Source organism: Pan troglodytes, chromosome 10 (genome assembly GCF_028858775.2).
Source record: "Pan troglodytes isolate AG18354 chromosome 10, NHGRI_mPanTro3-v2.0_pri, whole genome shotgun sequence".
NCBI classification, from domain to species: Eukaryota; Metazoa; Chordata; class Mammalia; order Primates; family Hominidae; genus Pan; species Pan troglodytes.
In genome coordinates this window covers 66,014,751-66,038,181 of record NC_072408.2, presented here as the reverse complement: position 1 = coordinate 66,038,181, position 23,431 = coordinate 66,014,751, and the positions used below count along the sequence as shown (strand labels likewise).

At 37.8% G+C, this 23,431-nt stretch overlaps 1 protein-coding gene and 1 long non-coding RNA gene across 14 annotated transcripts in view; one reads left to right on the top strand and one right to left on the bottom strand.

Moving 5' to 3' along the window:
* Positions 1–9: 9 nt before the first annotated feature.
* The window catches only part of TMTC1 (transmembrane O-mannosyltransferase targeting cadherins 1), a 290,900-nt gene continuing 267,478 nt past the window's right edge, over positions 10–23,431 (bottom strand). For all 9 annotated transcript variants that reach the window (XM_063786823.1, XM_016923717.4, XM_009425679.4 and 6 more), the window contains 7 exons: positions 19,803–19,905; positions 17,660–17,795; positions 16,614–16,758; positions 15,536–15,673; positions 13,703–13,825; positions 11,213–11,290; positions 10–6,185 (listed from right to left, as the gene is read on the bottom strand). In XM_063786823.1, the coding sequence (XP_063642893.1) occupies positions 6,045–6,185; positions 11,213–11,290; positions 13,703–13,825; positions 15,536–15,673; positions 16,614–16,758; positions 17,660–17,795; positions 19,803–19,905 (864 nt within the window). In that variant the 3' untranslated portion in view covers positions 10–6,044. The remainder of the gene's footprint in view (positions 6,186–11,212; positions 11,291–13,702; positions 13,826–15,535; positions 15,674–16,613; positions 16,759–17,659; positions 17,796–19,802; positions 19,906–23,431) is intronic.
* LOC107967550 (uncharacterized) overlaps positions 18,712–23,431 on the top strand; it is a 43,425-nt gene continuing 38,705 nt past the window's right edge. For all 5 annotated transcript variants that reach the window (XR_008538315.1, XR_008538313.1, XR_008538316.1 and 2 more), the window contains exon 1: positions 18,712–19,007. This is a non-coding gene — a long non-coding RNA (uncharacterized LOC107967550). The remainder of the gene's footprint in view (positions 19,008–23,431) is intronic.

Below are 23,431 nucleotides of genomic sequence, written 5' to 3'. Positions count from 1 at the left end.
CTTGAGAGATTGAAACCAGACATACTTATTTTAATCATATTTTATATAAAATAGACATTTACATAAATTTAATTTTGGAAAGACCTAGGCAAAGTATACATCATTAGACTCAGTGGGAGAAATACTTTATGGAAGATAAATTCTAACGGGCACAGCCAAAGTAACAAAAATGTACATTTACATACAACTGATCCAAACAGGAAGTAAAAGCATTATGAAAAAAGAACATGATGCAAATCATTTCCCCCTGACAAAAGGAGGGATCTGCGTGAATTACAGCAAATCAAATGATTTCCACATTATAAAAGCAAGCCATGGCTTCTACAGATATTTTAATTCCTTGGGAGGAAGTTTCACCTCATCTTTTTTCCCCAGTAAAGTAACAATCACTGTAGGAATTTTTAAGTGCACAGGCTGCAAAATAAGAGTAACTACCTCTGCCATGTTCAAGCACTTGGGCAATTCAGTCACTTTTAGGGTTGTATCATTTAAAAAAGGGGCAACATTTATGAATTATCTTATCAGATGCATGGTGTTTTTCAATCCAGATTCAAGAGTAACTATTAGAGTTACTCACTGAGCTTAATGGAAACATCAAACCGATGAGTCCTTTCATGGGTGGTAAACATGACTAGGAGACACTGGCTAACTTGCCCCAGGTAAGGTGGCTCTTCAGTGGCAGAGCTAGAACTAGAACTAGAACTCAGATGTCTTGATTCTTGGGGTAGTGTACCCCTCCTATGGACCAGCAAGATAAATAACCCCCAAAGGACATCACACATACTGAAAACTACCAAATTTGTTACATATATATATATATACAACGTGTACTACTGAGAATGCAAAGAAACTACTGGATTTTTAGAAATAGACATGTCTCTCCAGGTGGGAGTCAATGGTGATCTATGCTTACAAACCAATAATGACCATATATTATGGTGGATGCTGATTTTATGAGTTACAGGCCCTAAAGATTTTAATTGAAAAGATCAATTAAAATCAATATTTTAATATCAGCCAATTGATTGTTATAAAGATCTTATCAATTCTGTTGTGCCACTTTGATTGATATTAAACCATACTTTTGATTGCAGTTATTTTCTGTTCTCTTTAAGTTACATGGCTACAAATAAAATATTGAGGGAAATAATATTTTTTGGAAGAACTGTTCAACATATTTTCCTTTTGCATCAAAAACTTCAAGAATAATCATAAAATCTTATAATATTTCTCTATATTATTTTTTGGCACCCTAAGCTTTTATCTTATTCAACTGCAACCTCAATGCAAGATTTGACAGGTACTTAATTCTTTTTAAATGTCAAAAGATACCATTTAAATAGCTAAGTTAACCTATATTTGGGAGATACCAACATGTAATCAAATCAAAGTAAACATAATTTGGAAACAAGGAACAAAAATTTTAAAAAAATCACCTCTCACTATATTTGTTTTGAGTGTCATTCCTAATATCCTCTAGATTTATTATTTTAAGAAGGTGAATCCACCACAAATCAAAGCAAAAGTTTTTTTTTTTTTTTCCAAAAACAGATTCTAACAAGTACAAAGAAATAATTAACAAAAGCTCCTGTGTGCCCAAAATAAAGACAGAGATGTAGGCATAAACTCTATACCATGGACACCTTCTATGAGTCACGAAAATATCAGTCATATATATACTGGCACTTAGTCTGGTACATGCAAATTTCAAGGCAATTCCTCTCCATCTGAGAACGAGGAATTGTGTCATTTTAAGGCCAAATTGTAGTCCAATTGCCACAAGTGCAAAACCACCCCACATAACCACCTATTTGTAATCATGGAATGATAGCCTCAACCAACCAATTGTGCCATAAATCATTGTTAAGACTTCTTTGGCTCATTTTAGTATAGATTTAAAAGTAAAAATTGCAAAAAGATGATAAACATCTATTATTTTGTAAAAGTTACAAGCTCCCATTCCAGGTGTCAGCCCTGTAGCGGTTCTCCAGCCTAGCTGCACGTTAGAAGCATCACCAGGACAGCCAGGATGATTCAACCGAAGATTCCGAAAGGTCCTCAGGTGATTCCAAAGTGCAGCCCGTGTTGAGAGCCACTACGTGTGAGGGAACAGATGTCAACTATCAGCTGAATGTAGCTCTTCAATCTGAGAACCTGGAATGTTTTACAGTGACAACAGAAAACCCACATTTGCTCTGTTTCGCCTCAAAGTACAGTTATTGTGGGTCAGTTTTGATAGGACAGTTTGGATTTTCTCATTTAGTCTGACTGAAGGGCCGTTGTGCAGAGGCATTCGCACAACTGCTGCAAAACCCTGCATCAAACTAGGTACCACCTATTACAAATTTCAGAATCTTATGCTAAGGGTTGTGAAGTAGTGTAGAAGGTTGGAATTAAAGTGCGACAATTCTCTTTGTTTTGTGATAGGCTTCAAATTAAACAACCCAAAAGGATATATCTCAGGATTCTCTATAATACAATTTCTTTTCCTCCAAGGCATTTGCATCTTTGGTTTAGTTCACCTATGTTGTATCACTGAAACATGTTTTATAAATACTGTTAACAGATTGAAAGCATCTGAATCATTTAAAAAATCCTGAATGAATAATTCATAAGATTAAAATAAGCTGCTAAAGCCATTCTTGTGGCTTCTACATCAAAGGATACATAAAGAAATGGACACTTATCAGGGATTTTGAAGGCAAGAACTGATTCTAGGCACAAAAAAAAGGAGAGGTTAGATGGACTGGAAAAAGAGGGGTGATATATACATGAGGAACTCCAAATGTAGCTGGAAAAAAAGAGCAAATCTGTTCAGAGTAACACAATCATAAAACGAAACTCTGATCATTGGTTCAAATGTTCAGCCAGGCCAAAGCAACTCCTGTTTTATCCTCAGCCACTTTCCTTCCTACCCAGGACCTGTTTGGGAACCCAGTGCAAAATGAAAGTGTGGACCTCTTGCTCAAAAATTATTAAGAATTATTAAGAATTTCAGCTGGACATGGTGGCTTATGCCTTTAATCCCAGCACTTTGGGAGGCCGAGGTGGGCAGATCGCTTGAGCCCAGGAGTTTGAGACCAGCCTGGGCAACATGGTGAAACCCTGTCTCTACAAAAAATACAAAAATTAGTTGGACATGCTGGCACATGCCTGTAGTCTCGGCTACTTGGGAGGCTGAGGTGGGAGGATCCCTTCAGCCAGGGAGGTCGAGGCTACAGTGAGCCATGTTTGTGCCACTGAACTCCATCCTGGGTGACAAAGTGAGACAAAGTGGAACTGTGTCTCAAAAAAAATAAATAAGAAAAAAATCAAACAGACATTCAACTGAGCTCGGGGTGCTTCTGTATGCAGGGCCCTGTGGAACTGCAAAAATTGCACATCCATGAGGCCAGCTGTGCCCCTCCATTTCAAGAAGGTGCTATCAATTCACACAGCAAGTATACTTCCATTAAGGGCAAACTAGATGCACCTCTATGATGAACCAGGGCACTCCATTTTTATTATAAAGGTAAGTTCCATGTATTATTTCATGTTACAAGGACCAAATGAAAATAGTTACAAAATACACTTAATATCGTTGAAAAATAGTATGTGATCTATTTTCTTATAGGCACTGTTTTTACTGTGAAACTATTGCATTGGCCACATCTCAGTGAAGGTATTCACTTGGGATAAAAGTATCTGATCCAACAAATAATTACTTTTTTAAAAAACAGTGCTTACTTTTAGTGTTCAAAAGATGCCAGTGTGTGTAGACAGAGTGACGGTGAGAGAAAAAGAGAGGGAAGAAAAGGGAAAAGGGGTAGGGAAGGATGGGGGAGATAGGAAAGCACCTACAGGAGGCAGAGAGTTTCCTGAAGGTCATGTGATCCTTTACCCTCAGAAACTTCTAGGCTGAAATCACCATTTCTGTTATTCCAATAAATGTACTCTCCTACCTTTATTAGCACTTCAAGTAAGGCGTAATAACTGTTCAAAATTTGGGGCTCAGTCTTTTCCATTAAATTTTTAAGCATGAGTTTTCACTACAGATTATTCTGAAAAGTTGTAATAAAGTCCTAGACATTCACTTTTTTCAATTTGAGGGTGTGGTTGTTATTTTACAATAAACACTGGAGTATGTTTCTTGACACTAGGACTATGATTTTGGGGGAAGAATAGCTCTTAATTAAGGTTGTGGATACATTTATGTTATATAACATGAAAAAACTATTAGAAACAAATGGTCGTAGTGGTAATATATACATTCTTGGATTACTGTTGCACACAAAGAGATGCATGCTAATTCAAATTCTGTAATCATTTTCATTTAAAATACTCCCTTCGCCATGCCTTCCGAAGAAGTTTTTCTTGTTTATTTAGACTTACCTTGAAAAAACAAATAATAACACTGGGGTAGTGCTTCCTGATACTGGGTTGAAAGAAGCAGAAGGCTATTTTCACCCTGCCCTGGCCTGAGCATGTGAATTATGTGAGCCTTTAGGCTACTATGTCTGTGTGCTACCTGGCTCAGCACTATAAACAGTACTGCCTGGAGTGTTTTGGTTTTGTTTTTAATGATGAAGACCAAATTAGAATCAGGTGTTCCAATTTCTTCACTTCCAAAATATACTACTGCCAAAAAACTGAAGGCTGATTCCTCACGTCTCTTTAGCAAGTGAATAATCAACACAAAGTTTGGGAGGGACTGTTACAACTTAACTATTTTACAATTTAGATTTACATTTTAAAAGATCAGTTTTGAAAGCTGATATTACAACCACTTTGTACAGAGAAAAAAGAAGAGTGCGTATGTATATATTAAATATTTTATAAGTTATGAAATAAATAACACTAAAAATAAATGTCAAATTGTGAGTTCAACTTTGCCTTTCCTATTTCTTAAATATAAATATATATTTAAAATTTGAATTTAGGTCTTTACCCTAGATTTTTAGAGCATTCTCCATAATATTCTCAAAACAAAGAATTCTGGGTATTAATCGTTGATGTTCTAAGCCCAGAATTCTCATTAAGCCTAGGAACACAAATAAATAGAGCTCTTTTTCCATCTAGTTAGAATCTATGAAGATTTCTGTGATACATCATAAAGGTTCCTCAATGGTTAAATATATTTTTCAAAAAAATAATAAATCTCATGATGTCTGAACATTAAGATAATAAAGTAGGACATTTCTCTTAGTTAATATCTTTAATTTTTTATGTAGAATATACTATTTTTTTCTCCACCAAAATAACAATATATTTGCAGGCGGGAACATGTATGATTTTAAATGCACTTTTGAAATCTTAGAGTAGAACCACTACTCTAGTAATACCTGTAATAAAATTAAAATAGTTTTAAACACTTCCATAAAGAATTAGGGGTGCCCAGCTCCTTGATTTCCCCCTAGGGATAAAGATATCCATATACAATTCCAGGAGCTTCCCTATAATTCCTCAAAAAAGCACTAGTAAAACTCTTAGGAGGATATTAGATAAAGCTCACTTAGCAATAGCCCTTTTTCCCCACATATTCTGGAAGGTTCTACAAAAGCTATTAGATACTCATTTCTGGTTCTGGAGAATTAAACAAGCCAATTCTTGGTAGGATTTTCCAAATGGCTTACCACAGAGGATTTATCCTCTTTTGAAATATTTCATCCCATAAAGAATAGAAGCTCTGCCTTCATAGCATTTCAAACTTCTGTATTTCTGGGACAAAAAATGTCTAAACAGAATTAGATCTCCAGGTCTCAAAAGCACAGAGATATATCAAGAGAAATCTGGAGTTAAACCAAACAAAAATCTGTAAAATGTGTAAATGTCATTCTCCTTCCCTCTCAGATCTTCTTGCCCTTGTTTGCTGTTTTCGTCTTCTTCATGGAAAAGCAAGTCCTTCAGCACTGGGCTACCAGCAGATGTCCCAAAATGTGTCACCCTGAACTCGGAATGAGAGAAAATCTCATTAGTTGTGCCCCTGCTGATGTGAAAGCAAGGCTTCCATCACTCCCCTTTCAGAGGCACCACATTATCCTATGAGGTTGGGTCAGACGGTGGTGCTATGTTTGATCCTTTTCTCGAACTTCTTGTAATCGTTTTTCTAGGCGATCCAATTTGGCAAGATTTTCCTTCAGCAGTTTGCTGTCTGGAACCAGCTGTAAGGCTCTCTCATAATAAGCTCTTGCAGACACATATTTTCCCTGGGGGTGGGAAAGAGGGAGCAATTACATTCTGATCCATCACAAAACTCTCTCAGAGAATGAAGAGACTAAGAAACTGACCCTCTGCCCAGTTTTATATTAATGTTCTCATATGGAAACTCTGTCTGTATGTGTAATTTTATCCTTGTCTATTGGTGCTTTTGAAGACTCCATTTGTTTTAAGCACTAGATCAGTTGCAGAATGTGAAAGAGGAGAGTTATACTGTAAGGATAAATGGCAGAAAAACAGATTTTCAATTCTACTAATGCAGGGTGTGAGGTTATCATTTCCTGGTGTCCTCAGGGGGCTAGTACTGTTCCTTGTAAAATGGAACCGTGGCACAAAATTCATGTTAGGGGAATGGGGTGGAGGGGATGGGAGAATGAGAGATGAGAAAATGTTTTTAAAACTGCAAGAAGAATGATTAAATAGTTTATGTATCCACTCTCTCTGTTTAGTGATAGCAGTTATTCTAGTCTTCAGCTTAAAATGTAAAAGTAACTTTTGCCTAATAAAGTTTTTTGCAATGAAAAGACTTGATAAGAATGTGAAGTCAAATTTTTTACTACTGCAGGTTTGCAGCAGTATGCACTAGCTATATACTTTTAGTGCAGTATGGTATATGACTCCTGACCTACTAAACACAACTGTCCCCACCCTCTGTTGGCTTCCAACTGTTTTGTTTGATTCTTCAACTAGCAACCATGTGTGCCTGGTCCCAGAAGGGGTCCCTGGCAACTCGGTCACAGCTATTAGCTTTTTTCAGCATTTCTTCTGCTTCTGGATGTATTACCTCCCTTATTCGTTCCACCCTCTTTTAGATCTGTATTCTGCAAAGTCTCAGAGCTAAGATTGTTGGAGTTCCCCCATTAGAAAAAGTATGACTTAGTTCCATCTATTCTTAGTTATAGCTCCCATGTGGATAAACACCAGTGACCCTCTACATTTCCATCACAATTAAAAATTGTATCTCTTAGAGTGAAGACACCATGTAGCAACAAACAACTAATACTTATCCAGTGCTTACCTATCTTCCAAATACCTGTCAAAAGCTTAGACACATAGTGAGCGCTCAATACGATACTAACATTACTGTTATTAATGACTATCCAGGCTCTGTATCAATAGTGTCTATTTCTTACTGTATTTACTGGTCATATTGGTGAAAAGGAAAGTGGAAATGACAGCACAAGAAATTGTACGTTAGATATCCAGGCACTGGCATGTACAACAAAAGGAAGTATTAACAATGACTCTGATAAGAAGTTAAACAGATTGCTGAACAAGTGGGAACTTGCATTTGCTATATTCAATTATTACTTTTTTCAATTCAAGGATATGTCTTCCAAATGTCTTCTGATTTTTATTAGCCTTAGCACTTACATGCAGACAACTATACATTTTTGGGTCTAAGAGTGCTCTCAAAATCTGTTTTAACTGCAGTTGCTTTTGAAACGATTCTTCCAGGAGGCTCCCTGAATGTCAGCCCCAGTGAAGTGCCTTGGGATCTTATTCTCTGATCACCAGGCTTCTCTGTCCTTTCACACAAAACCCAGTTCCTTTTCTCTCCCTCAAATTGCCCTTTTCTTCACTAAACTGGAAGCTGTATTTTTTTTTTTCTCTGTAGCCCAGGCTGGAGTGCAGTGGTGCAATGTCAGTTCACTGTAACCTCTGCCTCCCGGGTTCAAACAATTCTCGTGCCTCAGCCTCCCGATTAGCTGGGCCTACAGGCGTGCACCACAACATGCCCGGCTAATTTTTGTATTTTTGTAGTAGAGAAAGGGTTTCACCATGTTGGCCAGGCTGTTCTCAAACTCCTGACCTCAGGTGATCTGCCTGCCTCGGAATCCCAAAGGGCTGGGATTACAGGTGTGAGCCACCGTGCCCAGCCTAGAAGCCCTATTTTAAAAAATAATTATATCCTTTAAGTCAGTATCTCCAATTCCCTAGATGCTAGGTAAAAAATCTGAATTATCCAGTTTCCAGAACTGTGTTCACTTGATGGCCACTAGTCACAAGTGGCTTTTCCAATTTAAATTAGTTACAATTAATTAAAAATTCAGTTTCTCAGTTGCACCAGCCATATTTCAAGTGCTCAATAGCCATGTGTAGCTAGTGGCTACTGCCTCGGACAGGGCAGCTACTGAGTATTTCCATTGTCACAAAAGTTCTGCTGGACAGCACCATTCTAGAAAACGCATATTTACTGTCATGAGGCAGTACTGAAAATCAGACTTTGTGCTATAGCCTGGTTGATGCAACTTTTTGATGATAAAAAATGTATTATAATTTCTTGGTCCACTCATTTCATCTTTTATGTAAAACTTCATTAGAAGCATTCTTTTTATAACCAAGTGTCATGAGCAAGAGACAACTATGACATTTGCTCCTCTCTCCCCCATCTCTTTCTGCAACCTCCTTGCAAAGTACCATTCTAACTCTCAACCTTGCTGGAGCTCTCAGGCCTGCCTAAGCTTCCCCCAGGTTCGGGGAAGGAGCGAGGCCTAGGAATGGGTAACAATGCCCAATGCACACATGACCTGGCAATGGAAAAGACACAGAAAGTTCATAATTATCTTTTAGGCTTCATAAGGACAACTCTGCATTCTAACAGTGGCATCAAAATGACCACATCTGAGCCATGTGCCTGTTTATATATTTACATTAGATTGAATCACATAAATTAACTGATATTTGACCACTTTAAAACTGCAAAGGTGGCAATTTTATATTGGTCAGCCTAGTACATGATGTCCACAAAGACAAAAAACAGGATAAACTAATTTTTACTCAGCACTAATTATATTTTAAAATAATGTAGTCAATAGATCCTTCTTTAATCTCTAGACACTTTCCCAAGGGAAGTACTTCCTAATTTAAAGCAATGGGTTCACCTGGTAAAGAGTGCAGTAGACATACTATTTTCTCTATTTCCAGACTTCTTGGACACTTTTGAGTGTATTTGTTGTACTTTTTCTAATTAACAACTATACCCATTATTTTAGCTGCAGATATACTCCATCTGAAAACATATTGAGCACATTGCAGTTGTTTGTCACTTAATGACAAAGATACCTTCTGAGAAAGGCGTCATTAGGTGATTTTCCTTTTGGCAAACATCATAGGATATAGCCACATAAACCTAGATGAAATAGTTTACTACTACACACCTAGACTATATGATATAGCCTATGGATTCGAGACCACAAACCTGTACAGCATATTAGTGTACTGAATACTGTAGGCAATGGTAACGCAGTGGTATTTGTGTATCTAGACGTACTGAAACACAAAAAAGATGTAGTAAAAACACGGTATTATAATCTTATGAGACCATGAGACATCATCATATATATGATCCATCTTGGACCAAAATGATGTCATGTGGCACATGACTGTATTTGAAAATGTAACTATTTAACATATGATTAAAAATATTTAAAATTATCATTTTACTCTTTTAAAGTAAGTTCATTCTATGTTTCCCAGCTAGATACTACTGGACACCCTAGAATATCATTAAGATCAGAGCTTGGGCAATTTGGCTCTGAAAAATATCGTGCTTGAATTCACCACCTACCAGATCAAAGCTGTCAGCTGCAGGGTAATTATCCCATTAACCCCTCCCATTTGTGTAATCATAGGCCATCTTTTTTGTGTGTGTTTCCAAGAGTGATCAGTTTCTACTTAACAGTAAAACCCGTTAGGACTTTGTTCAAATTTTAATCACTACACTGCTATTTTATCAGTGCAGAGACTGAAAATCAGTTAGCTAAGCAAGGGTGGTTCTTTAAAAACATGTTGGATCATGGCATTTCTCTGCTCAAAGTCCTCCAAAAACCCTGACTCATTTGGCATAAAAGCCCAAGTCCCTACAAACTCCTTGAAGGCCTGCATGATCTGACCCTGGCACCCTCTCTGACCCTAGCTTCTCCCATTTCCTTTTCTTTGCTCTCTCCTTGCCACGCTGCCTCCTCACTTTAAACAACAGGTGTGCTCAAACCTTAGGGCCTCTGCACGTGCTTGTGCTCTTTCCCTATTTCGCCACATGGCTCACTCCTTCAGGTCTCTTCTCAAATACTACTTTGTAACTGAGGCCTTTCCTAATCACCTGAATTTAAAACTTTAGCCCTTATTGCCTGGCATTCCAATCTTCTTTCTCTTTTTTCTCCTTAGCACTTATCACCAGCTAATATATTTTATACATATACATATGCACATATGCATGCATTAAACATTCATGTATGTATGTTTGTATTAATATATCAACTCCTCCTCCTCCTTGTATTAATATATCTCCTCCTACTAGCACCATAAGAACAGGAATTTTTGTCTTCTTGGTTCATTACTGTATTCCCAGTGCCTAGCAGGGGATCTGACACATAGGATGTTCGCCATAAATGCTTATAAAATGAATGGATGAATGAATAAATGAATGATGGCGAATCGTTCATTGCATTAGTTACAGATAATAGTCCCCCAAAGGTCATTTTCAATCTTTGGGAAGACTCACCCAAAGGTAGTGTTTTTCCTTTGGAAAAACAAAACAAAGCAAAACAAACAAGTTTGCTTTCCAGTAAAAAATTAGGGAGAAAAGGTATATTATATATAAGAAATAGGAAGTAATATTCTAAGTAACACTTTAATCTTGACAGTGAGTTAAACTGGGAAGAAATTAAGCTCTACTGAGCTACTGAGCTTGAACAACGATTTAGTTCCCATAAACAGATTTCACCTGCTGTGTGATACTTCCGTTAGGTACATATGATTTTCTTCATGGTTAGAAAAATCACAAAATCTAATTTACACAGATTTATTTTTAAAATAGCGTCATGATATTTAGTATCTAGATAATGCAAAATGAACATAAACTGAGCTATTTCACTTTTAAACTGCCATACTTTTGATATTCAAATGATTTCAAAAAGGAAATTAACAATAGTTCCTCAATCCTTTAAGAAAGAAGACAGAGAGAGAAAACACAGGGGGAAAGCCCGGTCCACGTGGGAGTGAATTATTCTCCTACCTTGATGTGTTGGATGCCACCCATGTTCATCCAGGCCTGTGCTTGGTCTGGGTTTAGTTGCACAGCCACTCTATAGCTCTAAATAAATAAGAAATATCCTCAGGTTAGGAAACAAAGCCCCATCTTTAACACTCCAGGATTGCAGAAACCACTTTCTTCACGTGTGAAAATTTAAAGTAGTAATACAATGAAACCAGCCGCTACTAGTTCACAGGAGACCCTGCTTATTTCTATTATTTTTCAAAGTTGATGATTCTAAAGTGGAGGAAATTGAAATGCATAATTTCCCTGCAGAGCTGACCTTTGGACTTAGAGAGACTGAGGATGCCTGCAGGGAATTCAGGTGATTTCTATTATATCACATCATTTTTAACTGACCTTGACCTGCAAGAAAATTGTACTTTCTGGCCTTTTTTCACTGCAAATGGAATTGGTAAGAAAATTCTTTTTATAATAACAGAATTTTGGAGTAGTCTTCTGAACAGTTTAACCCTAATGCAGTATCCCCTTTTACAATATAACTGACCTAGTCATTCAGCCTATGCTGAAATTCTTAAAGTGGATCACCGCCTCTTTAAGAACATCTACTTTACTAGGGGATAGTTTTATTCATTAGACAGTCTTTTTTCCCCTGCCACATGAAAAGTCTTCAAATGTTTAAAGAGAGTTACTTATCCCTCAAGCACTTTCTTTGGTCTGAATAACATGTATCTTATTAAATGTAGTATCAGTGATGTGTGGTATATTTTTAACATTATGCATGTCTTGTATCAAAGGTGTGCTCACCACTGAGTCTCAAGTGGTCACCTGAAATAAAGCCACAGGTTAAGGGTATTGCCTTTAATTACAAAGCTAAGTATTTGTGCACATATTTTAATGTTCCTTGCTATTTTCATCAGCAAGAATATGACCAAACAGGTCCATCAAATAAAATCTGGTCCATTCTCCTCTACTTCAGTTTTAGGGGAAAGAAAGAAATGTTATGAAACTATACCTTCAAAAAGCTGCTAAAATAAACCAAAAGGGGTGTCTCTTGGATTAATTTATATCAGTGAAGACGGGAATGTAGTGTAGGAGACCTGGATTCAAACCCTGACACCATCTCTTACCCACTTCTGTGACTTTGAGCAAGATATGACCTTTAAGCCTGAGTTTACAAAACTATAAAATGATGATAATGACCATGCCTTTCTTATAGGATTCTTGTGAAGATTAAGTTACATAATACATATGAATCATGCACAGAGTGATAATACATTTCAGCTGTTATTATGAATCAATGGCCATATATATATATATACACACACACATACATATTCACAATTCAGTTATTAATAACGTTCACATTAGTTATAAATAACTTAAGAATGAAGATATTGAAAATGTTGAAAAGGCAGAGAAAACCCTACAAATTCTGAGAAAAATGCTTACAATTTTTCAGAGAAAAATGCCACAATTTCTGTTTTTGATTAAAGGATTCACATTCAAATGAGCTTTCCCAAATATCTTTCCATGTGTTTTCCAATAATATTTTTAAATCCACTCACTTATTTCCCAACACAATTGTATCATTTGAGATTTTACTTTTCCTATAATATATTTAGTATAATTTTATGACTTCAATAATTTGTGGCTTTACCAGATATAAGGAGAAAGTGTGTAACACTGTTACATATTTTTAAAGTACGTAACATTGTAACATTTCTATTTCTACTTATAAATGTCTTCTTGAGTTCAACCTGTGAATAAGTTTTATTCCAAAACCATAGATACTGAACACCTGGTAAGATGCAAAACATTGTTTTAGAACGGAGAAGGATGCAGTCCCTCTCTACAAGCAAAGTCCAATCTAACTGGGGAGATAAACTATGCAAGGATTTGTGCGTGCCTGCACACACAGAGACACACACACACATACGGGGGTTAGGGGACGGACCTAATAATACAATGTAATATGTGACACTTTCAAATGACTGGTACCTTCATGAGACAGTCCATGCTTTTTAAGAGTTCAGAAGAAGTAAGGTCACAGCGAATAAGGATGGTTGGGGAGGGCTTCCTAAGGCAGGAGGACAAAGACTGTATCTTGGTGGATGAGTGGAAATCTCATCCTCCAAGTCGAGAGAGGGCATTTCAAGGACATGTGGGAATGTCCAAGGCTTTTCAGGTACTAGTCCAGCTGGAATAGAAGGTCTTGCAGGCAGAGACACAGACAGAGAGAAGCTAGTTTGAGGCCAAAATGTGGAATGCTGTCAACATCAAATTAAACGTGATTATTCGAAAAATAAATGTGCAACTCTGATTCAGTCAAGGGCCAGATGCTCAATGATAAAAAATAAACAAAACTTCGTCAATTAGTTAAAAAAAAATCACTCACTCCACAAACATGCCAGTGATCTTAGATCTTACTGTACATGTTTCCTTAAAGATCAAAAGACAATTAATTTTAATCTGTGAATTTGACGATATAATTTTATGAAGAGTTTATACCTCAAAAGCTTTGTCGAGAAGGTTCTGCTCTCTTAATTGGTTTCCTTTTGTGAAAAAAAGTTCAGAAATGACTTTTGGGTCCTTTGGTTTCAGCTGGAGAGCCTTGTCTATAGCATCAAGTGCCTGCAGAGGTTGGAAATTAAGACAGAATAAATGCAGATTAGGTAAAGAAAAACTTACTTAACTGATCAAATTTATACTTTTTGTTCCTATGTGTCAGCAGGTATGGTATGTGACAATCAAAATACAATTCTTGGTCAGGCGTGGTGACTAATGGCTGTAATCCTAGTACTTCGGGAGGTTGAAGTGGGCAGATTGCCCAGTAGCTTGAGATCAGTCTGGGCAACATGGTGAAACCCTGTCTCTACAAAAAAATACAAAAATTAGCCAGGTGTGGTGGTGCACACCTGTAATCCCGGCTACTGGGGGGCTGAGATGGGAAGATCTCTTGAGCCCTGGGAGGTGGACCTTGTAGTGAGGTGAGATCATGCCACTGCACTCCAGCCTGGGCAACAGAGGAAGACCTTGTCTCAAATATATATACATTCTTCATTATCTTTGATTTTCTCACTGGGAATTAGTGGCCCTGACAAAATAACTTTCTTACACTCCAGTTTTCCCACGTATCGATGAGTGGCAATAAAATATCCTTGATTACTTTACAGGGAGGTGGTGTGATACAGTTGAAAGAAAACAAGATTTGGCATCAGACATTTTCCCTGACCATGTGTTCATCTGGACCACCCCACCAGCCCCTCTCAGGTCCTAGTGACCATTCTTCCCCCAGCACCCACTGACCCCACTGCAGCCAAAGATCCCTTCAAAGCAAATATCTGATCATGTTCCTCCTCTCCACAAAAACCCAAAGCTTCTCCCACGGTAAGGAACAAAACCCTTGGCCTGGCCCCAAGGAGTCTCCTCCCAGCAGCCTGTGCTTACGTTACTACGGTGCTCCCGCTCCCTCCCTCCCATTCCTCAGAGAGGCCCCTCACTGCTGCCACAGGGCTTTGCATGTGCGTTTCCCTGCCCAGAATCCTCCTTGCTTCTTCCTCTGCCTAACAACTCTTATTCTTCATCCAGCCCTCACCTCCACATCACTTTACAGGGAGACCTGGCCTCCCAGACTCATCGGGTCCCCTGATTATATGCTCTTTGGGAGAGGTAGCGCTTCATGATATTCCTGGGCACAGCTGTCACTCTACATTTGTTTTGTGAGTACCTGTTTAATCTCCTTCTCTATGGGTTAGCTCCATGAAGACAAGGGCAGTGACTTTTTTTTTGTTTTTTTCATACCACTTTATTTCTGATGCCTACTACAGTGGCCAGGACATAGTGGGCCTTCAACAATTACTTCATTGAGTCAGTTTATAAATTTACTGATTATGTGACTTTTAAAATGGAGATAAACAATAACAGTTGTGACACTGGGTCACCCTGTGTTTCCTTCTTATATATTGTTTCATGTAATCTTCCTATATATTCCTCTTCTATATTGTTTTATGAGGATTACATAAAACAATATATAAGAAAGAAAATACAAAATAATAAAGCATATAAATGTTGGTCTTGATCTTTATAGACTTAGCTGAAAACAAACTAAGACAATACCACATAAAAGCTTTACACCAAGGATAAGCCAAGAAAAATATTATTATAAGGGGACATCTTAGGTGTTAAGGGGATATCTGTGAAAAGTTTCCAAGAGATAGGATATGCTGACAGATAAGATTTAAGATTTCCCAGGCTTATAAACATGCAAACTGGAGAATCACTTAGGTGCACCCCATGTTTAACCCATGAATCCAAAGAACTCTAAACAACATCCTTCTTTACCTTGTCGTGGTTCTCCTGCTTGCTATAGATGGCTGACAAGAGGCGATAGCATTCAAGGCATCCGGTCTCCTCCGACACAATGTGATTGGTCATCTTTTCAGCTTCTTTTGTCTGACCCATCACGGCCAAAACCTGAGCCTACAAAAACACATGGACCTTGGCTTCGCAGAGACTTCATTACCTTATCAAATAAAGCATCCCTGAATAGAAGCATTCAGAACGCACTCCTGACAAACATGCTCAGCATCAATTTAGTGACTCATAGAGAAGGCTGAATCACCGGTTTTCAGGTTTTGACTTTTTGCTGTTTGTTTCTTTATTTAGTTTTGTGCATGCATTTGTGAGTGAGTGGCAGAAACACTAAATATATCCAATGAAATGGCTTGTGGCTTTTAAAAAAGGTTGACTAAATATGTCAGAAGAGAAAGAATTTCCTCTGATTTCATCAGAACAGTGTGTTTATAGCAAGATAACAAATTTGATTTATTGCACATCTAGGGAAAATCATGAGTGAAGTTCCAAAGACTGAAATAAAAATTTTGTTGGTATGAATGTTAATTTTCCTGGGTCTAATAAACACACTGTGGTTATGTTAGAGAATGTCCTTCTTAGAAACTATTTGCAAAGGTATTTAGAGATAAAGGGGAATGATATATACAACTAATTCCCACATGGTTCAGGAAAAAAATAACACACGCTAATAATAGGTATATACAAACATACATATCTCAATATGCACACATATGCATGTATGTACATATACATCTACATATGCATACACAATGGAGTGAGAAATGAATCAAAATGTTACAAATCATTGGATCTGGATGAAAGGGTATATGTAAATTTTTTACTGTTCTTGCAACACTTTCATAAGTTTGAAGTTATTTCAAAACAAAAATGCAGTATTTTTGGTGTCGATGTCTTTAGAGAATGGCTCTAACACTGGCTGTCTGCATATTCATACAGTGGATATATTAAGGCATTCCAGCTCCAGTTTTGAGGCGTGAGGACTACAGCTCTCTCTATGGCTGCCTGTGCTTAGGTTGCCAGCTTCATTTTCTTTCATCCTACTCACCAGTGCCAAGCGGAGCTCCCTCTGAGAAGGCTGAAGTGCTGCAGCTTCCTGGTAAATCTGCAAAGCCTCTTCGTATCGGCCAGTGTTGTAATACAGTGCTCCCAAAGGTGACAATATCTCAGCTTTGTGTGCCACCTGCAGGGCGCTGAGTTTGGAGAAAATCTAAATGACATTTCTCTTCTAATAGGTACATTTCCAAATGTCTAGGCTTAGATTTAGGGAAGACGGTCCATGGTTTGAACCTCTGCTCCAATATGGTCTTTGTTTTTATATCGATAACAAGGTTTTTGGCTTTTTCTTTTTTTTTTGAGACAGAGTCTCACTCTGTCACCCAGGCTGGAGTGCAGTGGCACAATCTTGGCTCATGCAACCTCCACCTCCCAGGTTCAAGTGATTCTCCTGCCTCAGCCTCTTGAGTAGCAGGGATTACAGGTGCCCGCCATCATGCCCGGCTAATTTTTGTACTTTTAGTAGAGACGAGGTTTCACCATGTTGGCCAAGTTGGTCTTGAACATCTGACCTCAGCTGATTCGACCATCTTGGCCTCCCAAAGTGCTGGGATTACAGGCATGAGCCACCGCGCCTGGCCAAGAACAAGGTTTTTACAAAATGATCATGATGCCATAGTTGGAACGTAAGAATGTCTTATTGACCTATCAATATGGAAACTGAGCCCCAAGGGTCTTTCTCATTAATTATGATGAATTTGTTCTCATGTGTGCATAGTTTTTCACGTATCCTCATTTTTTAAATTGCTGTTTATGATTGGGGTTGCAATCCATGGCTTCAGAAAACAACAAACTGACTACAGTGGGAATTAAATTTCAACCTTGGTTCAGCACTATAGTCTAACCAGCAAGCCAAAGTCATGAATTATGATCCCATTTATATTGTGGTTGCTTTCCTTGGAGATAAAAATTTGTATCATCTGAATTGGCAAAATTTGCTAGTATTCTGAGAGCACACCTATTCTGATTAACTAAGAAGCTGATGAGTGATTGCTGAGGTTCCTGGGCAACTTATAAAGAAAAGAGAGGGAGCTTTACCGCTTGTACCATTCTTCAGCCATGCTGTTCTCTCCCAGTGACCTGTAGAGTCTTCCCAAGTTCACCATGGCCACGTGATGACTGGGGCTAAGTTTGATGGCCTGCTGGTAATGGGCCACTGCCTTTTCTGGTAAGCCTGTAACCAGTGACAGGTTGGTAAGAGCAGAACATGCCTTTTTATAAAAGACATGAACATTTCACTTTCTCTTCTGACTTATAATTCTTTCTCATTATTACAGAGTTATACCAAAATTATTCAATATGCAAATTAGCTTGCATTTCAGCTTCTCATCCTGGCCATTGCCTAACTTTGAACAATTTCACTGTTCATTCATACTTCCAAAAAAATTAACAAAAAAGCAGTAAAAACTAAAACCTATTGTTTTAATTATATATATTATTTTAGTCGAAATTTTTCTGGTCATCGCTCTTGCTAATAGGATGCCTTCAGATTATTAGTGATTGTTATTTATCCAAGATATAACTGGCTCTCATTATATAAAAAATAGAACAGGCTACTGTAGAAATAAAACTGTCCAGAAGCAATTTCTAAGGGTCTGTCTCAATGAACTATACTTCAACATAGCAATTGAAGCATTACTTTAGATAACACATATCAGCTCTATAGTGAAAATCTCTTTTAAAATCATGCACTTTCATTTGAATGGCACTTAATTAATAAGACTTACAACATAATAATGCCACCATGCACTTGTCCAATGCATTATATATTTTTAAATACTTACATTTGTATGGTTTTCGCAGGTATTTTTTATACAATTTAGCTGCCTTTTGATACTGTTTAGCTGTTTATCAGGATTTAAGAGATATTTAAAAAACCACACACAAAAATTTTCCACTTTACAGATATAGACACTAAAGTGCAAAGATATTCAACAGACTTGATAAAGATCCCAAGGCAAGTGAGAGTAAGGCCAGAAGCAGAATGAAGGCCCTCTACTCTGACAGGTTTCTTCAAAGTAGCTTCCTGGTGAAACTATATTCAGTAACTAAACTTTAGAACACTGTGAAATTCTAAATAGAATGGAATGTCTATTATCTACACAGAAATCTTTTCAAGCGTATCTGTTTGAATACAAGTTTGACTAGGAGGTCCCTAGGAGCCTCTGTCTCTGGAGGCAGAGGCTCAATGTCATAGGGTGGTCACAGAGTTATCATTTTTAGGGGTGTGGTGGGGTGGGACTGTTGTTGAAGTAAAAGGAGGAGGGTTAGACCTGCCCAACTAGAGGTTTCTTCTAGTTTTTATATTTTTAAGACAGTTTATTATTATGTGGCCAATAAACCAGCAGGTGGCACTACACAACAATTTTACACAGGCAAAAATAAGGTAAGTCTTAGATGTATCAGAATGTAAATTTTATATTCTGTAAAACAAGAGAGCTCCAAATATCCTTGAAAATAAAACCCCTTTAAGCATTTCATATTGAAAAACTAATTAAACTAAATTTTACTGCACGGCAGCTAGTCTAGTAATCAACAAGAACAAAGTGGTGCTTTGGCCTTACATTTAAATATAATTTCATTACTTACATTGCATGCCAACAGTACAGAGGCACTACATAAGTCATAAAGAAAAGAGAATTCATGCCCAGTAATGTTTTGCATTAAGTAAGATAAAGTAAGTGTATTTTATATAGCACCTGTCATATAAGAGCATTGTATCAATTTTAATAATGCAGTTTCTAATGTACATCAAGGAAGGAATGATGGAACAATTCTGGAGGCTTTTAAAAAATACGTTATAGAAAAGTATTTACCATCTGCCGGTAACTGCTTTCAGAGGCAGGTTTTGCATCATTGTAGAGAAACATTTCATCATCATGGATTTATAAATATATATAAATAATATTCAAAGAAGACTGGGACTTATTAAATCATAAGGCTACTTCCTGTCCGCTGGGGAGTTTTCCGTAGAGAAATGAGTATGAGAATGGCCAGATTTTACTGAATTGAGCTTGAAGATCTAGAGAAATGACAGCCCCAAGGTATAATGACTGTCAACAGTGTTAGCTTCCTGCCAAGCCCAGTGAATTTTACTTCTGAGGATTATTTGCCTTCCATTTTGCTTGATAAATAGTATTAGTTAATCTCAGCAGTACAGTTTCTCTTTAATTTCACTTACCAGTATCAACTAAGAAAACCCCATAGTTGTTGTGTAAATCTGAGCTGTCTGGACAGTTCTTTATTCCAGTTTGGTATATTTCTTCAGCTTCTTTAAACCGCTCCTTTAAAAAGAAAGAAACAAACAAAATAAGTGAGAAAGCTTTTTAAAACCAACAATAACTGAATATTAGGAACAGGAAAAGCAAAAAAAAAAAAATAAATCTTACTAAGCACCTAATACACAACAGGCTACTGAGATAAGGCACTATGAACTTTGTTTGAATTAAAGGCAATATTAACTGTGTACAAAATACCCAAAATTCATATCTGTATTTAGTTCCCTTAGGGCGAAAAAGATGATGTTTTCTCAAATGGGACCTTTGGAAGGATATGGGCCTGTACAACATGCACGCCTACCGGGGAAAAAGGACTGAAAATAGTTGTTCGAATAGGATGCCCTTCACCCTGGTGACTCTCCATACGAAAACGGGGGATGCAAAAATGGTGGAATGTTTTCAGAGGTGGCAATGTGGTTGGGAGGCAGGGCAGTCTGGGGAATTTGTTTTCTAGCTGCATTTGGATAGATGACTCTCTTTTTATCTATATACTGTACTGCTTGTTTTGGGAAGTTTTTGAGGGAAGTAGAGAGGGGAGGCAGATGCAGATGTTGGGGAGGGCTCTGCCCTATCCTTTCATTACTTGAAGTATGTCTACAGCCCACCAGACTGGTGGCTACTTCCCATAGTCAGTCCATGCTTTCCACCTCTGAGCTGTTCCCTCCAAGAGGTTTATATGTCCCCTCAAGGGTGTACCTCCAACCTGTGTGGCAAGGTTCAGGTCGATCACCACATCTCTCATTCTAGGGCTCCAATTCTAATTGCCCTTGTGTTCTCTTTGTCTAAAGATTCACTTTAGCAAACTTTAGTAATTCTGAGTTACTTTTTAGGTACATTTTTCTTTTTCTTTCTTTCTTTTTTTTTTTTTTTTTGAGACAGAGTCTCACTTTGTCGCCTTGGCTGGAGTGCAATGGGGCGATCTCGGCTCAGTGCAACTCCTGCCTCCTGGGCTCCAGTGATCCTCCCACCTCAGCTCCCTGAGTAGCTGGGATTACAGGCATGTGCCACCATGCCCAGCTAATTTTTGTATTTTTAGTAGAGACGGGGTTTCCCCATGTTGGCCAGGCTGGTCTCAAACTCCTGGCCTCAAGTGATCCACCCGTCTTGGCCTACCAAAGTGCTGGGATTACAGGCATGAACCACTGCACTTGGCCCTTTTAGGCATATTTTTCACAACCATTAGAGACTGTTATGTCACACTTACTTTTACTATACAGAAGGTGAAATTAATTAATCAAAGCTTCCCAGATACTAAGACTTATTTACCCACAAGTTAACAATGTCATCTTTTCCTAGTACAGCTGCGATGGTCATGTAAAATAAGATGATTTGGCACAAAGCACATGCCAGCTTTAAAAAATACATATATGCCCTGAGTATGGACATTTTCCAAAACCTTATCTCAAGTTACTCCTACCGAGCATTCAACCAGACACATGACAAAGGAATGTAGAGCAACAATTTCCTGAGACGTGGCACCTTAAGCTTGTGATTATGTGTTTAGATATTTACATTGAGGGCTGAACAATAAGCCAAGAAGCCCAAATCTGATTTGACCCAGAAAGGGACATATACTTTACACTCTGTAGAATGACCAATGCCATCTATTTGAGTTCCTACATTTAAGTAACATTAGGGAACAAGGTGTGGTTTGTCAAACTTCATCCACACTCCAGCAAAAATAAGGATCCATGTCTCTAAATATATGTTTTTTAATTGCCAAACTCAACAAATTATCAAATTCAAAAAATTTAAAGATGAATTAAAGTCTCAAAATATTTCCTTTCAATCTATTGAAGAGAAGAAAAGCTTTCTGAAGCTCTCGTCCATTGAAGGACTGACAATGTGTGTGTGTGTGTGTGTGTGTGTGCGCGCGTGTGTGTATGTAATGAAGACAGGCAGAACAGAAATTACATAACAACCTGAGAAAATTAACATCTAGAGAGTACCATAGGGTGTATATTCATGTATCCATTCATTCCACATGCATTTACTGCAATGGCTATAGAAGTATGACATAGTGGTTAAGAACGAGGCTCCCAAGATTTGACTGCATGGATTCAAATCCAAGCCCCACCATCTACTGTCTGAGTGACCTTTCTTACCCACCATGTGCCCCAACTGTAAATCAGGGACAACAATCATACTTATCTTATAGGGTTGTTTTGAGGATTAAATCTATTAAAACATTTGAAACACTTAGAACAATGCTCAGCACATGGTCAGCATGTGGTTTATCATGCTGGTCTTTATCCTTACTTATCCAAAATCTCATAGCTACATGGGGACAGAGAATAGAAGCTAGGTTTTCAGTGGGCCAATGGGGAATTGGGGAGCCCTGAGTAAAAGCAGTATTTTTGGAAATAAACAAACATGACTGGCATAAACAGTTACACTTTTGGGTATTTGTCCATCTGTTCATCCATCCAACCTGTCCCTCCCTCCCTTTCCTTGACAAATATTTCACGAACACCATTGTTAAAAGAAAAACTTTAGACGAATTAAATGTAACAAAGTTTATTTGAGCAAGAAAGAGTTCACAGATTGGGCAACCCCCTGAACCAGAACAGGTTCAAGGAGACTTTGCCACTGCCATGTGGTCAGGGAGGATTTACAGACAGAAAAAGGAAAGCGACTTACAGAAAACAGAAGTGAGGTACAGAAATGGCTGAATTGGTTACAGCTCAGTGTTTGTCTCCACTTGAACATAGTTTGAACAGCTGGCTGTCTTGATTGGCTGATTGGTAGGAGAGAAATAGGCACAAGGTGGTCTGTTTATGCATCCAGTTAGGTTACAGTTTACTAGGTACAGAGAAACTTTTAGGGCAAGCTTAAAATATGTAAGGAGGCAGTTTTAGGCTACATTTAACAATGCTCCCCTCAAAATTGAGAGGTGAACCAAAACTGTAGGCATTGATTTCACTCTACCACTATCGTAAAGGCACTTATTTGGTCGTAAGTTTTACTGGGAAATAGAACAGCGAGCTTTGTAAGATGGTTTTTTTAGGTTATTTTTTTGAAAGAGAGTAGAGGGGACCTCTCTGTGTTGGAATCTCTTGTTTTTTGGAGGGGAGAAAGAAAATTCGGGTCTATTTTAGGACTTATCTGTTTAGGATTTTTAAAAAAAATTTTAGTTTGATTATGTCACATTTAGCATGAGTGACTCTATTTTGGTTTGGTCTGGTCTACTGGGGCCTATTGTATGAACTCAGTCCAAAATAATGGCATCTCCTAATTTTGTTTAACAGTTTCTTCCTTTTGGTCATGATTTTACTTAGGTGAGCGTGACCATTAGGCTTTTAACGCCATTCTCAGTTACCATTATTTTAGGGTTTTGGTCTCAGTACATCATTTATTGGTTATGATGTCTTTACGAGAACACTCTTTTTTGAGTTTTTGTCATCTCAATTAAAAAGAGACCATTTGACATTTTACAAATGGCTGTATGTAACCATTGAAAACTTTTGAGGGAACATAGTGTGCCAGAGAGACAATTATAATGATCAAGAGGATCAAATCAAGAGTTTGGAGT